The sequence below is a fragment of the Puma concolor genome, chromosome B2 (genome assembly GCF_028749965.1).
Source record: "Puma concolor isolate L17-30 chromosome B2, mPumCon1.1.hap2, whole genome shotgun sequence".
Classification (NCBI taxonomy): domain Eukaryota; kingdom Metazoa; phylum Chordata; class Mammalia; order Carnivora; family Felidae; genus Puma; species Puma concolor.
In genome coordinates, this window is record NC_141671.1 from 41,167,255 (window position 1) to 41,186,469 (window position 19,215).

The 19,215-nt window shown below is 55.0% G+C and overlaps 1 protein-coding gene across 1 annotated transcript in view; it reads right to left on the minus strand.

The window, feature by feature from the left end:
• Positions 1–1,429: 1,429 nt before the first annotated feature.
• CB2H6orf132 (chromosome B2 C6orf132 homolog) overlaps positions 1,430–19,215 on the minus strand; it is a 34,553-nt gene continuing 16,767 nt past the window's right edge. Inside the window, exons 3-5 of the mRNA XM_086708385.1 lie at positions 9,351–9,426; positions 3,672–6,885; positions 1,430–3,015 (exon numbers count right to left, since the gene is read on the minus strand). Of these exons, the coding sequence (XP_086564511.1) occupies positions 2,898–3,015; positions 3,672–6,885; positions 9,351–9,426 (3,408 nt within the window). The 3' untranslated portion in view covers positions 1,430–2,897. The remainder of the gene's footprint in view (positions 3,016–3,671; positions 6,886–9,350; positions 9,427–19,215) is intronic.

Sequence of the window (19,215 nt, forward strand, 5' to 3'; positions counted from 1 at the left end):
AGAGCCCGACGCGGGGCTCGAACTCGTGAACCACAAGATCATGACCTGAGCCGAAGTCGGACACTTAACTGACTGAGCCACCCAAGCACCCCGAGCGTCCGACTCTTCATGTGGGAGGGCTCAGGTAGTGATCTTGCAGTTGTGGGATCAAGCCCTGCATTGGGCTCGCGCTGAGCATGGAGCCTGCCTGAGAGTCTCTCTCCCCTCCCTCTGCCCCTCCCCTGCTCACACTCTCTCTCTTTAAAAAAAATAAAGAGTAAAGAAGTCTGGGTCCCTACAAAGTCTAAGACCCACACGCAGCACAAGTCTGTCCCTGTCGTTTTTCACATGAGTTAGCTGAGACCCATGGTCACACAGCTTGTCAGAGGGAGTGCCGTAGGTGGGAGACCAGGGCCCCTCCACGACTCCCCTCTGCCCCTCCCATGTCAGGTGAGGGGAGAGAAAAGTTAGGAAGATCAGGGAGGGGTGAGCAGCTAGAGGCAGAGCCCTAAGTCCTACTGGGAGTGGGGGCCCCTGTCCTCTGTGTTACCAGGATGAGGGCCTCACGGCCAAAGGACAGGAGGAGGAGGAAGCCCCAGGATAGGGGAGGCCTGGGAGACCCCTCCTGGTCTCCCCTGCCCCCCACCTGCCACAGAGGACTCAGACAGAGGAGGAAACACAACTCTCTCTCGGACACTGTCTCGAGATGACGACTCTGGTTCTGTTTTCTGGAAAAGCTTTAGGTACCAGGTCAAAGCTTTACGGGAAACTGTGGAAGGGCCCACACAAACGTAAGGGAGTCATGAGCCAAAAATGCAATTTACTGAGCAACCACTGACCGCCAGACACTTGCTGGGTGTTTTGCCCAAATTGGCATAAATGTCACCACCTCAAGAGGCCTTCCCTGACCACCGGGTTAAAGTAGATCCACTCCTCTCTCCCTGCCCTCTGGTTATTCTCACGCACCCTGTCCCTTTTCCTCCCACCGCTTATTACAACGTGTGATGCTTCTGGGTGTTCTTTTTAGCCCCTCCCTCCTCCACCAGACTTGCCGTGAGCAGGAGTCATGTATATCCACGCTAAGCACAGCGTCTGCCACCAAGAGTCACTCAAATACTCGTTAACGGGCGCACGACTGTCTCTGATCTTCGCAGCAGCCTTGTTAGGTCCGCGTTATCATCATGCCCATTACACAGAAGAAGAGACTGAGGTTCAGAGAGTCCAAGAGACTTGCTCAAGGGCACAGTTTGTTATCACCAGACTGTAACCCTGCTTCTTCCCCTTGAAGGCTTTTGAGAGAGAACCTAGGGCTCAGAAGAGAAAGCGTGGGCCCCGCAAAATGGCTCACCCGGTCAGGCGCCCCCCCCCCCCCCCCCCCCCCCCGTGCTCAGGCTTCCCCAGCAGAGCTCTCCCAACCTCTCATCACACTGAGGTAGCTCCCAGTCATCAATCCACAGCCACAGAGCTGAGACCAGTCCACACTGGCCTGTTTATTTCCCAAGCCAAGTGACAGCCAGTCCTTCCCCTCCTACTCCAGAGCAACATACAGCTGGGAGCCCATGCCTCACCCTTCAAACCTTACACAGCAGATAAATTAGTGAACTCTTTTATAAAACATTGTACAGGGAAAACACATACATACATAGAGGGCCAGTGCTGGTCTGGGGAGGGGTTCGCTTCTTGAACACAGGTAACCAGATCCTGTGCCATCGGGGTGCCTGCTGTCCTTCCCTGAAGTGGCTCTCCTGCTGTCCCCACAACCTGTATCTTGGCTAGTGACCTCAAGTCCTAAAGGTCCAACACTGTGCCCCCACAGGGTGCTGCTTCCTGGCTGTCCTACCGGCCTGCTTCTCTGAGGCTGGCCACTCCCTCCCATTCCTCCTTACCGAGGCAGCCTGCCTTGACTGGTCCCAAGAATTCGGGTCTGGGCCTGCCCATCTCTGCCGCCTCCCACTCCCCATCTTTCAGCATCTTCGCTATGCATTTTGAAGCCCAATAATATTGGGGACCTGTAGTGTTGGGATTGGGAGGGGTGGTTGGGTAGGATGCCCCCTCCAAATCCCAAATGGGTTCTGCCTAGGTTAGGCCTTGGTGTCCAGCTCCCAGGTCTTCTGGCTCCTTGGGCCCAATCCCCCAAATCACGGCTGCCTGGGTCTGCGTAGGAAAACAAGACTTAATCCTCTGTCTCCCATCCTGTACTTGCCAAGTCTTCCTTCTCTCTCTCTAGGCTTCCCTGTGGCTAAGGGCCAGAGCCAGGGAAAATGAACCATCCACCCCGCTATCCCCACCCTTGGCCAATGCAAAGACCTCTGTTCCAGTACCTGCTCCACAGGTTGTATGTGCACATTCCTGGTCCCACCGCAATGTGGCTTCTATGCTAGGAACCTAGGAATCACCTCTTGGGGTGACAAATGGTGGGCCGGCGGAGGCTAAAGAGCTCAACGTGTAGTGCCCCACACCCCTACCCAGATGGAGCTGGGCCTCAGCCCTCTGGGAGCACTGGACAGACAATCACAGCCATTGGGATGGATTCCCATTCAGACCTAGTGCCCCACCCCTTGCTTTCAGGACCTGCTCAGGAGTCCACGCTGGTAAAACTGCTTTAAGTCGTGCTAAAGCAAACAGTACCAGATAGCGGAAACTCGGGCTCCAGGCCCTTAAAGGTTCCTCCTCTCCTCCCTCCTTCCCCCTCCCATCCCCATGTGCAGACAGTCCACAGCCACGCCAGTGCTTTGGGAAACAGAAACCCACTGTGCATCTTCCCACGGCTCCTCACTCGTCCTCCGTCTGTGTTCGGGTAACAAAGACTCCTGCATGTTTAAGTCAGGCCGCCTAACACCTGCTGCGTCCCTCCCACCCCCGCAAAAAACAAGTGCCCAGGTCTGACCCCTTGGAGTAGAGCTGAGAACACCCTGGGCTCAGGATGGGGCTTTCCGGTGGTTCCCCGAGTAGGCATAGGAGATAGGATGGCGGGTCCCAGGCCTCACGGTGAATGTATTGATGGGGCTTCCATAGTGGGGGGTTCCGTGGGGAGACCTGGGGACGGGGAGCAGGAGAGAGGTGAGGTTAATATCTGCAGCTGGTTAACCAACAGCCCTCCCATCTCCTTCCGGGCGCGAGAGGAAAAGATATGGCTCAGTGCTATGGTATCTGCCCACACAAGCCCCGGTGGACAGGGTGGGACCCTAGTCCAGCAGTATTGATTCAACAGACACAGGGCTCCTCCTCCTGTCTAGGCTTGGCTGGCCACAGAGTACTTGCCTAATGCCCTTGTATTCAGAACTCTTCACTCCTAGCCTGAGTCTGGATCCTTCTCTGTGCGGCTGGGAAATCCCCACAGCCAAGGACCACTCAGGTCTCCACCCACACCACTCTTAGCTTGAAGCCCTGAGCCTCTGGGGGATGGGAAAGAGGAAGCAGAAGAGGGGGAGCCAGCTGGTGGGGAAAGCAGGAGGATGGGGAAAGAGAGAACAAGTGAGATGGTGGGAAACAAGGACGCAGGTCAGGGAAACCCTTTCCAGGTAAAGTGCTCCTCGTGTTCCTTTCTCTGTCCAGAGAACCAGAGAGGAGACAACCCAATGTCGCGGGACGGGTGGCCGTGGCCTGGTGGGCTTCTCTGTGGCTCGCGGGCGGACCCTTCCCTCACCTGGCTTCCCACCCCAGGTCCGTCCTTCGCCCCACTCCCAACTCACCTGCCGGCCGCAGGGGAGAAGCCGTAGTCTCTGCCGGGCGCCTTGAACTTGGCCTCCCCGCGGGCTGCGCCCTCCATGGACAGCCTCGGCGCGTGCAGGCCGCCGGTGGGCGCGCGGCCCGCCGAGTTGACGCGCCGCATTTCCGGGCCCCCAGGCGGCGGCCCGAAGCAGTTGGGGGAACTCAGGCTGCGGGCGGTGCCGCCGCGGGGCTGCCCGGGGCTGCGCTGGGGCTCCCCGACGTACAAGCGCTTCTTGATGAGCGACCGGCCCCCGCCGGCGGCGAAGCGCTCCAGGCCCCCGGCCCCGGCGTGGTGCGCCCCGGCTGGAAAGCGCGAGAAGCCCCGAGGCGCCAAGGGCTGCCCCAAATCTAAGAAGTTGTTCCGGGGAGGGGATCCCCGGCGCCCCAGATACCGGAGGGCCGGGGCGGGGGGCTCCGGGTCGTTGCTGAACTCTGGCGGCGGCGGGATGACCTCAAAGCAGAACTCCCCCTCGTCGTCGTCGTCCTCCTCCTCTTCCCTCTTGCAGGAAGGAGAAGGGGGGGACGAGAAGGATTTGGGCAGCAGGCGGCCCTGGGGGAGGATGGAGAACGCCGGCTTTGCCCCCGCCTTTGTCCCGTTGTGTTGTCTGTGGTTTGGCTCAGTGCCCTCTGGGTCCCCGGGGTGCTGGGGCTTCCACTGCCTGGGTACCGTAGGCTGTGCTGAGGAGGCCGGCTGGGGGTCCTTCTCAGCCTCCTTGGGTGACTTGGGGACCACAGTGAAGGAGTTGGGCTGGCCCTCCTTGTGGAAGATGCTGTCAGAGCCTGCTTGGGGCTGGCTGCCGTGGCCCCGGAGACTCCCTGGCAGGGAGGACCGGCCCAGGGCGGCCCCTCCCGGCCTTCCCTTCTGTGCCCTCTGCCTGGCCGCAAGGAGCAGAGCCATGGGGGAGCCGGGCTGCACCACCTCCCCGGTCACCGGGTGCCTGAGCAGTTCATCGGCAGGCGGGGCTGAGGTTGGGGGTTTAGCTGGCAGCCCCTGGGGCTCCTTCACCTCCACGGGCTCCCGTGACCCTCCCGCTGACCCTGTGGCCAGCGCGCCCACTGCCACAGCAGCCTCTTGGCTGGGGCTTTCCTGGCTGCGATGGGGCTTGTAGAGAAATGCTACCCCTTCGCCGCCCAGGGATCTCTTTGGTGGGAGGGCTGGAGATGAGAGGGCTCCCAGTGCAGGAGGCTTACTGGCCTCTGAGGGGTGCCCTTCTGCCTCTGTCTGGGGGGCCACTGTAAGTTCCTGGGGGGTTGGCTTCTCCCACTGCCCAGCGGGGACCAGTTTCTTCTCTGCTGTCAGGTCGGATGATGTGGTGGGTACAGTTGTGGCTGCAGATGGTGTGGCTGGCTCAGGCACAGCCTTAGATGGTGTGGCTGGCCCCAGCGTGACCTTGGGCGGTGTGGCCGGTGCAGGCGTGACCTTGGGCGGTGTGGCCGGTGCAGGCGTGACCTTGGGCGGTGTGGCCGGTGCAGGCGTGACCTTGGGTGGTGTGGCCGGTGCAGGCGTGACCTTGGGTGGTGTGGCCGGTGCAGGTGTGACCTTGGGTGGTGTGGCTGGTGCAGGCGTGACCTTGGGTGGTGTGGCCGGTCCAGGTGTGGGCTTAGGTGGTGCGGCCGGCACAGATGTGGCCTTGGACTGTAGTGGTGTGGTTGGCAGAGGGGTGGTGGCTGGAGGCGGCAGATTCCTGGCCACAGGCTTAGAGAATTCGCCATTATCCGTCCTATGTTCAAAGATTCTTCCCGCTTCTAGCCGAGGCTTGGGCGGCAGAGACCCTATGCTGGGCTTGGCTTCCTTCTCTGCTGATGAGGAGAGCCGGGCCTCCAGCTCGCTCCGGATCTGCCGGACACTGGGAGCTGGGGGGTCTTGGGAGATGTAGTCCACAGGGGGGAGGGGCAGGCTGGTGGCAGCCACCTTCTCTGGCAGGCTGGAGGGACTCTTCTCGGGAACACTTGAGAGGATCTCCTTCTCTGGCAGGCTGGGGGGAGCCTCTTTCTCTGGGAGGCTGGGGCCCACCTTGCCCTCCTTTTCCTGCGAAGCCGCTGTTGGGCCTGCCCTGTGGCTGACAAATCGGTCCTCCCTCCTGGAGCCACAGAGATAGGCTGCCAGCTCACTCCGCAGCTTTTCCATCTGGCTGGGATCCCGCCAGTCCACAGGCGCTGAAGACGCTGTGTCCTCCGGACTGGGGGGGTTAGGTTTGGGGTTGGGGGCTGGGGGGCTGGATTTGGGGTTTTTTGTAAACCTAGAAGGTGGAGGGGCTGCCTTCTCAGCAGTGGGCAAAGGAGGGGCAGCTGGGGGAAGTGGCGGTGCTGGGGGAGGGAGTGGGGGTGCAGGAGGGGGCAGGGGAGGGGCTGGCGGAGGAGTCTCGGTACATTCCTTAGTCTGGGACTGGGACTGGGACTGGCCCAGCCTGGGGCTGGCTGGTGCTGCAGGTCTGAGCTCCCCTGGGCAGTCAGGCTCAGGGGCCCTGTCCGGATAGGCCTGGGACGCGGGGCGGATGTGGAAGCTGGGAGGCAGTGGGAGTCGATTGGGAGCTTTCTTGGTGGCCCCTTCCTCCTCTGGAGGCGTCCCCTGTGCTTCCTGAGTTGGGATGGACGAAGTCCTGACTGGGGTTGGGGGAGGCACCTTGAATGAGCGGGGGAAAGTGAGGTGGGGTTCTGGCTTAGGCCTCAGAAGGCTCCCCTTTGGCTCAGCTGGGCTCTGGGGGGGGCTGGTTCTGGGGGTCTCCGGCTGCCTGCCGTTCAGCGCTACCTCTGATTTCCACTTGGTGACACCCCCAGGGGGAAAGAAGCGAGTCCCCGTCGTATGAAGAGATGCTGGGGGTGCTGGGGCCGGCAAAAGGGGTGGAGGTGGGGCTAGAGAGGCCAAGGGTGGGGCAGGAGGAATGAAGTCAGGAGGGGTGGGTGTGGATGGGGAGGAAAGGGTGGATAGGGGGGCTTGGGCCCCCAATACTGGGGGCGGAGGTGGGGCCGTGGTGGGTGGGGGTGGGGGTTCCAGCAGCAGGGGAGGTGGTGGGGGAGCCATGGAAGGTGGAGGTGGGGGGGATTCCTCCCGAAGCTGTGAAAAGCCTGGGGGTGGCCCCGGGGCCGGGCCTGGGGGAGGGGGAGGGATGAGTGGGTCCTGCCCATAGTGCCCCGGCCTTAGGTCACCCACAGAGCTGTACAGGCGCAGGTTGCCGTTGACGAGTGAGCTGGTACCTGAAAGAAGGGAAAAGCAAAAGAAGAGGGAGGCCGGGAGGCCATGAGGTCCTGAGCTGTCCTGGGAGTGAGCCTCTCCTTTCCAGGGAGGGGCCCCCTGCCTATCCTGCGCTCGGCCTCCTCGGGAGCCTGCACTGAGTATTCTCCGTTTGTTTCACTCTCCCCTGCCCTGCTCTGGCCCGGGGGCTCCCTTATCCTCTGGCTCCAGGTGGGTTCAGCCGATGGGAGCTGCTGGCAGATCAGAGGGTGGGCACAGAGAGGCCAGGGCATCGATCCCCCCACCCTCCCTTCTTGACGGGCCACGTCGCCAAAGGCTGCCTTCCTGGCAGGTTAGCCCCGTCCCACAGCTCAAAGATACAGGAGTAGCTCCCCACTGCTCCCTCGGCCTCTGGGGCTTGTGTCACCACCCACTCCAGTCCCCGAATGCTGCCCCCCTCCTTGCATATCATCCCTTCGTTAAACCCTTTGGTTATCCTCTTTGAGTATGCCATCCGTTTCTCACGGGGGCCTTGGCTGATACACAGCCAGAAAGGCCAGGGTTCAAATCCCAGCCCTACTGCTTAACCAGATGTGTGACCCTGGACACGCCAGCTAACCTTGCCGAGCCTCAGTCTCATCATCTGTAAAATGGGCATAATGTGAACGCTTACCACGTAAAGCTGTTGGGAGGATTAACCAGAGGATTCATGTAAAAAGACGTAAAGGGCTTACCATGGTGCTAGGCCCATAGTAGGCACCTTATGAATGGCAACTCCTCGGATTACTAACCACCTGCACCTAACTGTTTAGGTTGTAAGACAGGACAAGTGGGAGGAAGACGGGAAGTCGTGGGTCAGGGGCCTGGAGACGTTCTCAGTAGAAAGTTTTGGGTGAAAGACTCATAGGAGGGAACATGGTCTTTCCCTCATAGGAGGGAATATGGTCTTTCCATGGAAAACATGGAACCCCTGCTTTCCAAAGATCCCGAGTCTACCTAGAAGCCAGCTCTCCGCCTCACAGAGAGCTCCTGGGACAGAGTCTGGCCTGCGGGGTGGGATGGGGGTATGTGGAAAGAAGGTGGCCTGACAGCCGCGGGCACTAGACAGATGCTGAGAACCTCTGGCCCCAGCGGCTCACACCCCTCCCTTCTTGGACCCGGTTCCCAGCCCTTCCCCACCCCCAACACCCCGAGTCTGCAGGCCACCAACAGGCCTGCTTACTTCTCTCTTAGGTGGCCTGTCCTCTGCCTCCCTCCTCTCACTTCGTAGCACAAGCCCGGGGAATGTGAAGCTCTGAAGGGCTGCTCCCAGCTGTCTGACTTCAAGACAAAACGAGAGTGGGGAGGAGGAAAAACTGACATTCATTAAGCACCCAAGCGGTAGGAGCTGCGAGACAGCAGTGCAAACAAAACAAAAATAGTCAAAATACTGGCCCTGCTGGAGCTTACTATTTCTCTTTTAATATATAAAGTTTGTTTATTTATTTTGAGAGAGAGTGTGTAAGCAGGGGAGGGGCAGAGAGAGACAGGGAGAGAGAGAATACCAAGCAGGCTCCACGCTGTGGGGCTCGAACTCACGAACCGTGAGATCATGATCTGAGCTGAAGTCGGCCACTTAACTGGCTGAGCCACCCAGGCGCCCCTGAAGCTTACATTTTAATGGGACAATGAGACAAACAATGAACATAATACATCCATAAATTGTTGCCACACATCAGATGATGAGTGATATGTGGGGACAGCCCAGGGGTGCTGGGGTGACACTTTGAATAGCGTGGTCAGAGGAGACCTCACTGAGAAGCTGGCATCTGAGCACAGAGGGCGTGCGGGCAGGAGGGAGCTGTACACGTGTACAGGGGAACAGCAGCCGAGGCAGAGGGAACCGCAGTGCAGAGACCCCGGTGTGGAAATGTGCAGGTGCTGAAGGGCAACAAGGATACCGGGTTGGCGGGAGCAGCATGAGACCGGGAGAGAAAGCAGGCGATGAGGCCAGGTGAGGCCAGATTCGGGAAGTCCTGGCAAGAACCTCTGCTTTGAGTGTCATGGGAAGTCATTGGTGGGTTTTGAGCCTCAGTGTGACAAGAAGTGACCAAAGTCCCATCCAATACGTCACTGCCTCCTCCAGAACTGGATTTAGGTTTGCCATGGCTCATTTGCAGACACAGACGTGCGAGGGGTTAAATGACTTGCCCAAAGGGAACAAAGCTCATCTGTAGGAAGGCTGGGATTGAAAGCCAGGTGGGTCTGACTCCGGGTTCTTTCCACCACTTCCTGCTTCCCTTGACCCTGCTCTGGTGTTGGCCCTCACCATCCTCCCCCCACTGGAATTGGCCTTAGCCAGCCTTGGCTCTGCTCAACCCCCACTGGCTGCAGCCAGCAGCCAAGAGGCCTGGGGACTCCGGCTTTATCACCAGCTGGGGTGGGCCAGATGCTTGGGCCAAAGGAGGAAAGAAAGATGGGAGAAGCCCCAAACCCACAGTCCTCTTACCCGTCACTTCTTTGTCTGCAAAGTCTCCTGGGACAGAGGGAGTGGGCACAGCCAGTCCATGGTTCTCCTGGGCATTCTGAAAGAGGGCAGAGAGATCAGGGAACGGGGAAAGACAGACAAAATAAATAATTCTTAACTTGCTGCTCTCGGAGGTCATTTTACTGCTCGAAAATCAGCAGTGATGGTGATGGCTGCATAGCCTTGTGAATATACTAAAATATAAAAGGGCTCATTTAAAAGGGTGAATCTTGGGGCACCTGGGAGGCGCAGTCGGTTAAGCGTCCGACTTCAGCCAGGTCACGATCTCGCGGTCTGTGAGTTCGAGCCCCGCATCAGGCTCTGGGCTGATGGCTCGGAGCCTGGAGCCTGTTTCTGATTCTAGGTCTCCCTCTCTCTCTGCCCCTCCCCTGTTCATGCTGTGTCTCTCTCTGTCCCAAAAATAAATAAAAAACGTTGAAAAAAAAAATCTAAAAGGGTGAATCTTATGTACAGGTGAGTCTTGTTATTTGCACAAATTATGGTTCCTAAAGTTGCTTCAGACACTGAATTAGAAAACGCCAAATCTGGGGCACCTGGGTGGCTCTGTCAGTTAAGCGTCAGACTTCAGCTCAGGTCAGGATCTCACAGCTTGTGGGTTCAAGCCCCGCGTCGGGCTCTGTGCTGACATCTCAGAGCCTGGATCCTGCTTCGGATTCTGGGTCTCCCTCTCTCTCTGCCCTCGCTCCCCCCACCTGTGTTCTCTCTCTTTCAAAAATAAATTAATTTAGAAAGAAAGAAAGAAAGAAAGAAAGAAAGAAAGAAAGAAAGAAAGAAAGAAAGAAAATGCAGAATCAGTGTCCCAAGGGAAACAGATTAGTTTCCTGCAAACTTCCATCACAGCATTTTCATCAACCGGTCAATACATAACTTTATTTTATGTGTGTTTCTGTTTAAAGACACCTTATTTAATGTTTGGTTGACTCATTGGTATTGAACTCAGGGCCAACAGCAGTATAACTCAAGCCTGAACAAAGCTTATCTAACATACATATTTTCTCTGTAAGGCACATCACAGCCTTCTTACACTTAGGAATGTTAGCACATGGGCGCTATGCTTGGGGGCCATTTTAAATAGTGAAATCACCAACAAAAAACAAAGAAGTATGAAAAATATGGCACTAAAGAACAAAGGACACTTATTTACAGTATGAGAGCTGAAGCTAGAAGGCAAAATGTCTCGTTTGATCTCAGCCGGGACCATGCGCATCAGGTGACTCCAATTTTTCACAGCCGTGCACATGTCCAAAGTGTCTTGAGTAGTGCTTTGGGGGCTACAAATACATTTTAGTGAGTCGGCGAATTCGCAAATACAGAATCAGCAAATAATGAGAATCGACTGTCTATGAATTCTATCTCAATTAAAACAAAACAAAACAAAACAAACGAATCTGCCTTGCGCCCAGGCACATCCACAAGCTAAAAGCCAAATTCCTCAGCCTGGCCTCCTGTTCACTCTTGGTTTTCATTAGGTATTTCCAGGAAACTAAATTAATTAAAAGTGGTGAACTGGAATATTTATAGTGCTGCAGATGCCCTTCTGATCTTAAGCCTAACAGACCGCAATGTGTGTGCACAACTGTCGGTTAGAACATACTATTTTATGTTCTATTTTTTTTCCCCCAAACACACATTTCCATACATCGACAAAGTCCACACACCTGTGCCTTGGAGAGCTGTGTAGCATTTTACGGTAGTTTCCAAGGCCCTCAACAACCTGGCCTTGCACTTCCCAGCCCCAGCTTTTACGTACCACTCACCTGTTACACCCATCTCACATTCTAGCTTGGACACCTCCCTCTCCACCGTCCTTCCAAACCGCACATGAGTTCATGTTCATCCCGAATGCTTGGTCAGGCTGTGCCCCTCCTCCCACCCTCCATTTCTAACAATAATACCCCTTCGCTCCATGCTCGAAACACGTTATCTCCACCACACTACTCTATGAAGAAGACGCTATGCCCATTTACCAGATGAGGACACGGAGGCTCAGAAGTATTTCCTAAGTTGTCTATAGTCACACAACTAGCACTACCAACCCCAGGTCTGTGGTGCTCCCATCCCTCGGTATTTTGTTTCTCTAAAATCTCTCATTCTTCAAGGATTAGCTGAGCGCCTCCGATTGGATGGCAGAGGTGAAAGGGGCTAAGGGAACTGGCTTTGGAGCTAGACTGTCTGGATTTGAATTCCAGATCTGCCACCAACTAGCTGTAGGACTGTGCCAACTGCTTAAGCTCTCTGTGCCTCAGTTTCCCTATGAGGTAGTGATAAAAATAGAATTTACCTATTCCAGGGCAGATGGGAGGATCAATGACACAACACACAAAAAGCACTCTGCTCCTGGCGTGTAGTGAAAGGCCATTAAATGTGAGCCCAGCAAACGTTACCACCAGGAGCCCTCACTGACCTGATGCTGTTCGGAGCAACCTACAGCCAAGCCCCTCAAAGGAAGATTTTTGTTTGCTCTCTCGTGAGGTGAGGTGAGGTTGACCTTGGAGCCCAGGGACCTATGTGACCAATGTGAATCCCCCAAAGCTGGACACTTAGTAAGCCAAGTCGTTACTCACTGATGAGCCAATGGTGCTAACTCTCTGGGCTTAATGACCTCATAGCTTCAGATCTAAGACAGGAGATTCAAGAAAGATGTTTTGAAAATATCCATGAGAACCTGGGTTACAAAGGGCAATCTCAGAATTACCCTTTGGCCATCTGGGGGCCACAAACAACTCATCTCATTCTCAAAGAATTCTGAAGCTGAAATAACCTTGAGCCGTCATCTCTTGTCTGCCTCTTGGTAATTTTCTGCCTCTACTTGATTCACACGGCCACACACCTGTTTTCACATCTCTCAAACCCAGTGATCCGAACCGGGGGCAGGGGCGGGGGCCAGCCCATCCAAGGAGTGTCTCCTAAGACCTTCTGAGATGCAACACACACACACACACACACACACACACACACACACACACACACCCCACCGATTGTCTACTAACCTTCACCAAGGATGTACCCTCTGATTTTGATGAGGTGGGGGCCAGACCTTCAAAAGCCATGGTTGAGACTTCTGTTTACTCTTTTGAATATAATTGAAAAATAAAAAGACATGGGGACTCGGCATAGAAAGCCCGAGAGTCCATTTGTGCTCTGAATTTTGCCAGGGGTGTGACCTTGGCCGAGCAGTGGCGACGGCAATATCCAACCATCATTTTTGCACCCACGGTGTGCCAGCACTAGGAGCTTTACCTATGTTATCTCCAGTCCCTTAACAGACCCAGGGTGCAAACCTAGGCCTCCCGACTTACCTTTTCTATAGATCACCCATGTTCTTTGCTTATAAAATGGAGATATTTCCTCCTTTGCAGGGCATTCTGAGGATCAAATGAGATAATATTCCTAACCCAGGAAGCCGGGGTTAGTTGAAGGGCTATGTCTTCCAATCCTCCTCTCCCACAAACGTGAACAAATTGTGAACAATCAAATATTTCTGGAATCCTTGAAACGCCTCCTGGGTCACGCCAGGTGCTTAAGTATGATTGTGCGTAGAAGAGGGGGATGGGCGGACTTCATGGGCCAGAGATAGTACTGCCCACCCTACCCTTCGATCTTCAGGGACTCTGGAAATGCATTAGACTCCCAAGACCAGAGGATGAAAGCCTGTCTCATGAGCAGCCTTGGAAACAGCCGTGCGGGCAGAGGTCTGGCTTTTCAGGTCCCCCTGCTCCCACCGACATGGGGGTCCCAGGACACGCCCACCATCTCACTGCACCGTTCCAGGTGCCATGGCCCTTCACTGTTCACCACCCTAGGGCACGTGCCTGACTTCAACCTCATCTCCATCCAGCAGCTCCAAGCCCCAGCTGGCCCTGCCCCTTCCCACTCACGCCCACATAGCCCCAGAGGCTCACTCAGCCGTGCGTGTCCAGGAGAGGCAAATACAAACCCATGTTAACTTTCATCCTAGAAAAACAGACCCAGGAGGTGAGCTCCCTTTTCTCCCCAGGAAGACCCAGGCAGCTGGCATTGAGTGCCCCAGCTTGGATGGTGCCCTGTTTCAGTGTGCAAATAAATGCACAGGTGTAGACAGCATCCACCTCCGTGGGCGCTGAATTCCCCGATGTGAGAACCGAGGAAAAGCCTCCTTAAGAAGAGGGCTTGCGGGTGACACCTCTGTGCAGTGTGTGATCCTGATTGGATCCTGGGGTGGGGATGGGGAGTGTGTGCCCTGAAGAACATTATCGAGAGGATTGGCAATAACAATATAAACATGCATTAGGCAATAGTATCATATCAATATTAAATTCCTGAATTTGGTAGTTGTGCAGAAAATGTCTGCTCTTAGGCTACACAGGCTAAAGTATTTAGGAGCGGAGGGACACAATGTCTCAGCTTACTCTTGGATGGTTCAGGAAGAAACAATGTGTCTACATCAAGGATGGAGGGAGCAATTGGCAAAATGCGGGAATCTGGGCGGAGGCTCTAGAGAGTTCTTCCTACTCTTCCCGCAACTTTTCCGCACACTAGGATTGGTTGAAAGAAAAAGTTACTTAATGCCAGTGATGCAATGGTAACCAATTGCCAATGCAATGGTAACTTTTATGTTAGATGTAGCTCACAATTAAAAAAGTTAAAGGGCGCCTGGGTGGCTCAGTTAAGCGACCGACTTAGGCTCAGGTCATGATCTCAGGGTTCATGAGTTCGAGCCCTGCATCCAGCTCTGTGCTGACAGCTGGGAGTCTGGAGCCTGCTTTGGATTCTGTGTCTCCCTCTCTCTCTGCCCCTCCCCAGCTCATGCTTGCATTCTGTCTCATAAATAAACTTTAAAAATTTAAAATAAAAAAAAAGTTACAAGCAAAGATAAGACCATCAAAAAGAGAAGGTGCGGGGCGCCTGGGTAGCGCAGTCGGTTAAGCGTCCGACTTCAGCCAGGTCACGATCTCGCGGTCCGTGAGTTCGAGCCCCGCGTCAGGCTCTGGGCTGATGGCTCAGAGCCTGGAGCCTGTTTCCGATTCTGTGTCTCCCTCTCTCTCTGCCCCTCCCCCGTTCATGCTCTGTCTCTCTCTGTCCCAAAAATAAATAAACGTTGAAAAAAAAAAAAAAAAGAGAAGGTGCAGAGAGGGCCTCAGAGCATCTCTATCCACCGGATATCAGCGCCTCACACCTTCTCCCACCATCCCCAGTCCTTCCAGTCTCAGCAATAATAACAGCAGCCACTGACTTCCTAGCACTTACTCTGCACCAGGTGCTCTTTCTGTGTTTTCTTTTTTTAGTATTTTTTAAGTGTTTATTTATTTTTGAGAGACAGAGACAGAGAGATTGTGAATGGGGGAGAGACAGAGAGAGCGAGGAGAACAGAGGGCTGGAAGAGGGCTCTGCGCTGACAGCAGCGAGCGCGATGTGAGGTTCGAACTCAGGAACTGTGAGATCATGACCTGAGGTGAAGTTGGATGCTCAATGAACTGAGCCACCCAGATGCCCCCGTTCTGTGTTTTCTGTCTCTTGACTCATTTACTTTCCATCACAACCTGATGACATAGGTGCTGTTATTGCTCCCTCCGTTTTACAGAAAAGGAAAGAGGCACAGAGAGGTTAAGTGACTTCCCCAGGGACACACAGCCAGTTATAACACTGTCTTTCCAGGCAACCCAGTCATCACCCACACACCCCGCTTGTCACCCAAATCTGCCAGGCACTTCCTGGGGCCCTCCCTCTTGCCACCCCTCAAGCTCATCCCTTCTTCAGTCCTCACTGTCTTGTCTCTTACCCAGACAGATAGACAGACTAGTGTCATCATCTCCAGATACTTCCCTGGCCTCTGCCTCACTCCATTCTTCAAACCTGATGCCAGGATGTTCTTTCCAAAATGGATCTCAAAGCAAGCCGCTTCCCTGCTCAGAAGCCTTCCATTGGTCCAGAGGATGAAATTCAAGCACCTTCGCATGGCAGTTGAGACCTTTCGTAAGCTGTCCCCTTTGCAGCTCCTGCCATCTTCTCCCCATCTACCCCACAATCCCTGGGCTCCAGCTAGTGGTTCTCATCCTTTTCCCATTCCAGTGCACATGGGGACCCGACTCACTCATGAGCAAGTGGGCTCCTCGCAGCAGGGATCCTCGGTAAGCCAGAGACACCACCCTTTGGAGGTTCTGGGGGACGGTGAATAGCTTGAAAAAGCCCCTAGATGATTTAGTCACACCTTCCTCCCCCACCTGTTGAGAACCACTGCAGCTGCTTGGGATTCATTCCCATGTCTTCTTGGGTCTCCTGAGAGCAAGAGCCTTGCTCTTGCCCTGACGTTGCCTAGGATGCTCTTCTTGGCCTGGAAAACTCCTAGTTACCCTTTAAACCCCAGATTAAATGCCCCTTGTCCATGAAGCCTTCCTTGGAGTTAATTTCTCTACCCCGTGTCTTCCTGTGTGCACTATTATCACAGCTGACAATTATTTAGGTGCCTACTATGTGCTAGGCATGATTATGAGTACCTCACATGTAGCAGCCCAGTAAGTCCCCCATGGTGACCCTACGAGGCAGGTTGTTTGTATTTTACAGAAGAGGAATCTGAGGCACAGAGAGGGTAAGAGCATTGCCCAAGGTCACACAGCTAGTCAGCGGCAGGGCCAAAACTGGAACGTCAGGGCCTACCCTCTTTGCCACCATAGTATTGCCCTCACGCTTCTCCAGCACAGACGGAACCTGTCATAGGTGAGTGTAGTCTCTGCTGTCCAAGCCCAGTCTCCTGTTGGGTCAAGTAACAGCTAATTCTTTGTTCATGCTGAGCACAGAATGGACAACGCAACAAGTTTGTTACATGACTGAAAGGTCGGAAGAGTGCAGGAGAGGTGGAAAGCCTGTGTTCTGGAGCCAACCCTACCCCCATTCAACTCCGAGCAAAGTCACTTGTCTCTGGGCCTCCCTGCCTCGTTTGTAACCGCTTGCTAAGGGTCGCTTCAACCATGGTGCTCCGAATGCAGGCCCAGAAGGTGTCCTGCCTGTGACTCGGCTCACCCTCCGCCTGGTGGGCAGTGGCCTAGGCACTCGGGGCCGCATTTCCATGACAGGAGGCGCCGTTGTCTCCAGATGGTTCTCCGTCTGGAATAAAGGAGGAGTTCTGGAGCCACAGGGTGAGGCCAAGCGGGCAGGGCTGGGCTTGAGGTCACTGCTGACCTCAGACAAGGGACTTTGACTGCGGCAGTCAGTTGAGCTGGCCGCGCGCCACTCGGCGAGCTGGTCCTGAGAAAATGACAGGCCCATGCCCCAGGGTGCTGTTGACGTTGGAGGCTGGCATGCGTCTCAAACATACACGGAGGAGAGGGGCGTGTGGCCCTTCGAGGATGGCAGCCCACATCAAGAGAGGGGCACACCGACTCGTGTGCGGAGAAACCAACCAGAGGCAGGCGAAAGACCCTCTGAGCACCCCCTCTGCCCGCGGGCAGCCGGCCATGGCCACGCCCCTCCCGGCGTGACCGCGCCCCCCGGTCATGGCCACGCCCCTCCCTGCTCAGCAGCCTGAGCGTGGTCCCCGCTTTAATGCCTGGGGCAAAGTCCAGCCCTGGCTCTGCCAGGTGGGGCATTCCACCTGAAACTGGGCCTCAGCCCCTCCCTGTCCCAACACCGGGACAACGCCTAGAAGCTAAGATCATTGATCATCTCACTCGCCCTGTTCACACAGGGTGCAAGTCAGCTCCGTGGCTCAGTCAAGCAGCCCTTTCCAAAGCATCACAGCCTAGTATATTGGAAAGTTATCCAGCAATGATTAGTTGCTGGGGAGGCTGGGGGCGGGGGCACCACTCCAAGAATATTTCTTTTTCTTTTCTTCCTTATACGTGTCTCTATTTCTCAGTTCTTAACAATGAACTTCTGTTTCCTTCATAATTAAAAAAAAAATCCAATACAATAGTTATTTTTTTTAAAATATGAACTCGGGGCACCTGACTAGCTCAGTCGGTGGAGCATGAAACTCTTTTTTTTTTTTTTTTTTTTTTAATGCTTATTTATTTTTGAGAGAGACAGAGACAGGGCATGAGCAGGGGAGGGGCAGAGAGACAGGGAGGGAGACACAGTCTCCAAAGCAGGCTCCAGGCTCTGAGCCGTCAGCACAGAGCCCAACCCAGGCTAGAACTCATGAACCGCGAGATCATGACCTGAGCCAAAGTCAGACACCCAACCGACTGAGCCACCCAGGCGCCCCCACCTCTTGATCTCAGGGTCATGAGTTCAAGCCCCATGTTGGGAGTGGAGCCTACTTAAACAACACAAAACAAAACAAAAAACATAACATAAACTTTGGAGTCAGGCAGACCAGACTGGCAATCTTAACTCCATCATCTCAAAGGAATCAAAGGTGGTATCTGACACACGGTCAGTGCTCAATAAGTGTGCCCCTCTCTCGCCTTCTAAGGATCGGCTTTCTTATTTGTAAGATGGAGATGTCCCACTTCCCTTGGGTTTGTTAGGACACCAGAGGCCACCACATACCTAAAGAGATCCTGCAGAGTTAGTAGTCAAGAAAGGTAATTTCCCCGAGCCTCTCCTCTCTCAGGTCCTAACATAGCTCAGGGGTTAGCGGTGGCCCAAGAACTTGGAGACTGCTCCAGGCACAGCCTCCAGGGTGTCTCTAGTTGAATCCTGAGACAGGTGCTTCCCTGTGGTGAGGGTCCCCTACTACCCTTGACTGCAAATGTTTCAGAGTTGAGAAGGAGGAAGGGCGAAAAACACTCACTATTTGAGGGTAGATTATCTTCCCTTTAAAGTTTTAGGGAGTCAGAGCCCCACCAAGGTCTCAGGGGGACAGGGCTCGCCCCACTGACGGCTACAGCCCTACCCTCTTGCCCTCCTCATGCCTGGGACACATACATCCTCATGCCTGGGATTCCTCAAAATCCAGCCAAACCCCAAGGGTGGGTCACCAAGGGCTTGGCCAATGGGCAACACATGGTTGACCTTGGGCGTGGGCCAGCTCTGAGTCTTAGCTGCACATTGTGATAATAATGCAAGCCTCCTCACCACAGTGCTCCTGGAGCTTGGTTGGGGCACCTAACAAGGGGGGTGTGGATCTGCAGGGGGTAAGGGAAATGACCCTGAGTCAGATTTAGAGTCGGCCATGATTGAGGGAACCACTGTTGTCTGCGGGAGCAGGGGGATGGAACCCCAGAGTGAGAGCCATAGGGAAACCCCCTCCGGGTACCCAAAGCCCCCAGCTGGTGAAGCCCAGCTAGTTGCTGCTTGGCTTTGACCAGCAGTGTGAGGGTAGGGGGTGCTGGCCAGGGGCAGGACGTAGACGGTCAAGAAGGTCAACTGTGTGTTCTCCACAGAGACGCTTCTTTGAAGTGGGGCGCCAGTGAGCATTTTCTAAAAGAGCTTGATTTCTTCCTCCACTGTGGCCTCTACCTTCTGCCACAGCTCAAACTCCCTCCTGGGGGTCAGAGAAGAATCTCTACTAACGACGTCATCTTTCTCTGAGCCTACCGGCTATCCCAAACTGCTCTTGGACGCAGGGCCCTGCCCCTAGACTCTGTGCTGTGGGGGCCCTGCTTTGGTTCTCTACAGGGAGAAGAGTCCATGGGATCAGGCGGACATGCCCTTGGAGCCCATACCACCCCCATCTTGACCTTGCCCCAGGTACAAAGGCCCCTAGACACGCCCCCATGCCCGCTTAAATGGCCCCGAGTCCACTTCTAGGCTTCCTCCCCAGTTAGTTCTCCTGAGTGCGGCCCAAGTGGGGGCTACGCATATCCCTGAGCCCATAAAGTGGCCAAGGGGGTGCTGTCTGTGGGGAGGAGGGGGGTGGAAAGGTTCAGGGCAAGGCCCTCACTGTGAGGGAAGGAGCCAGGTGGGT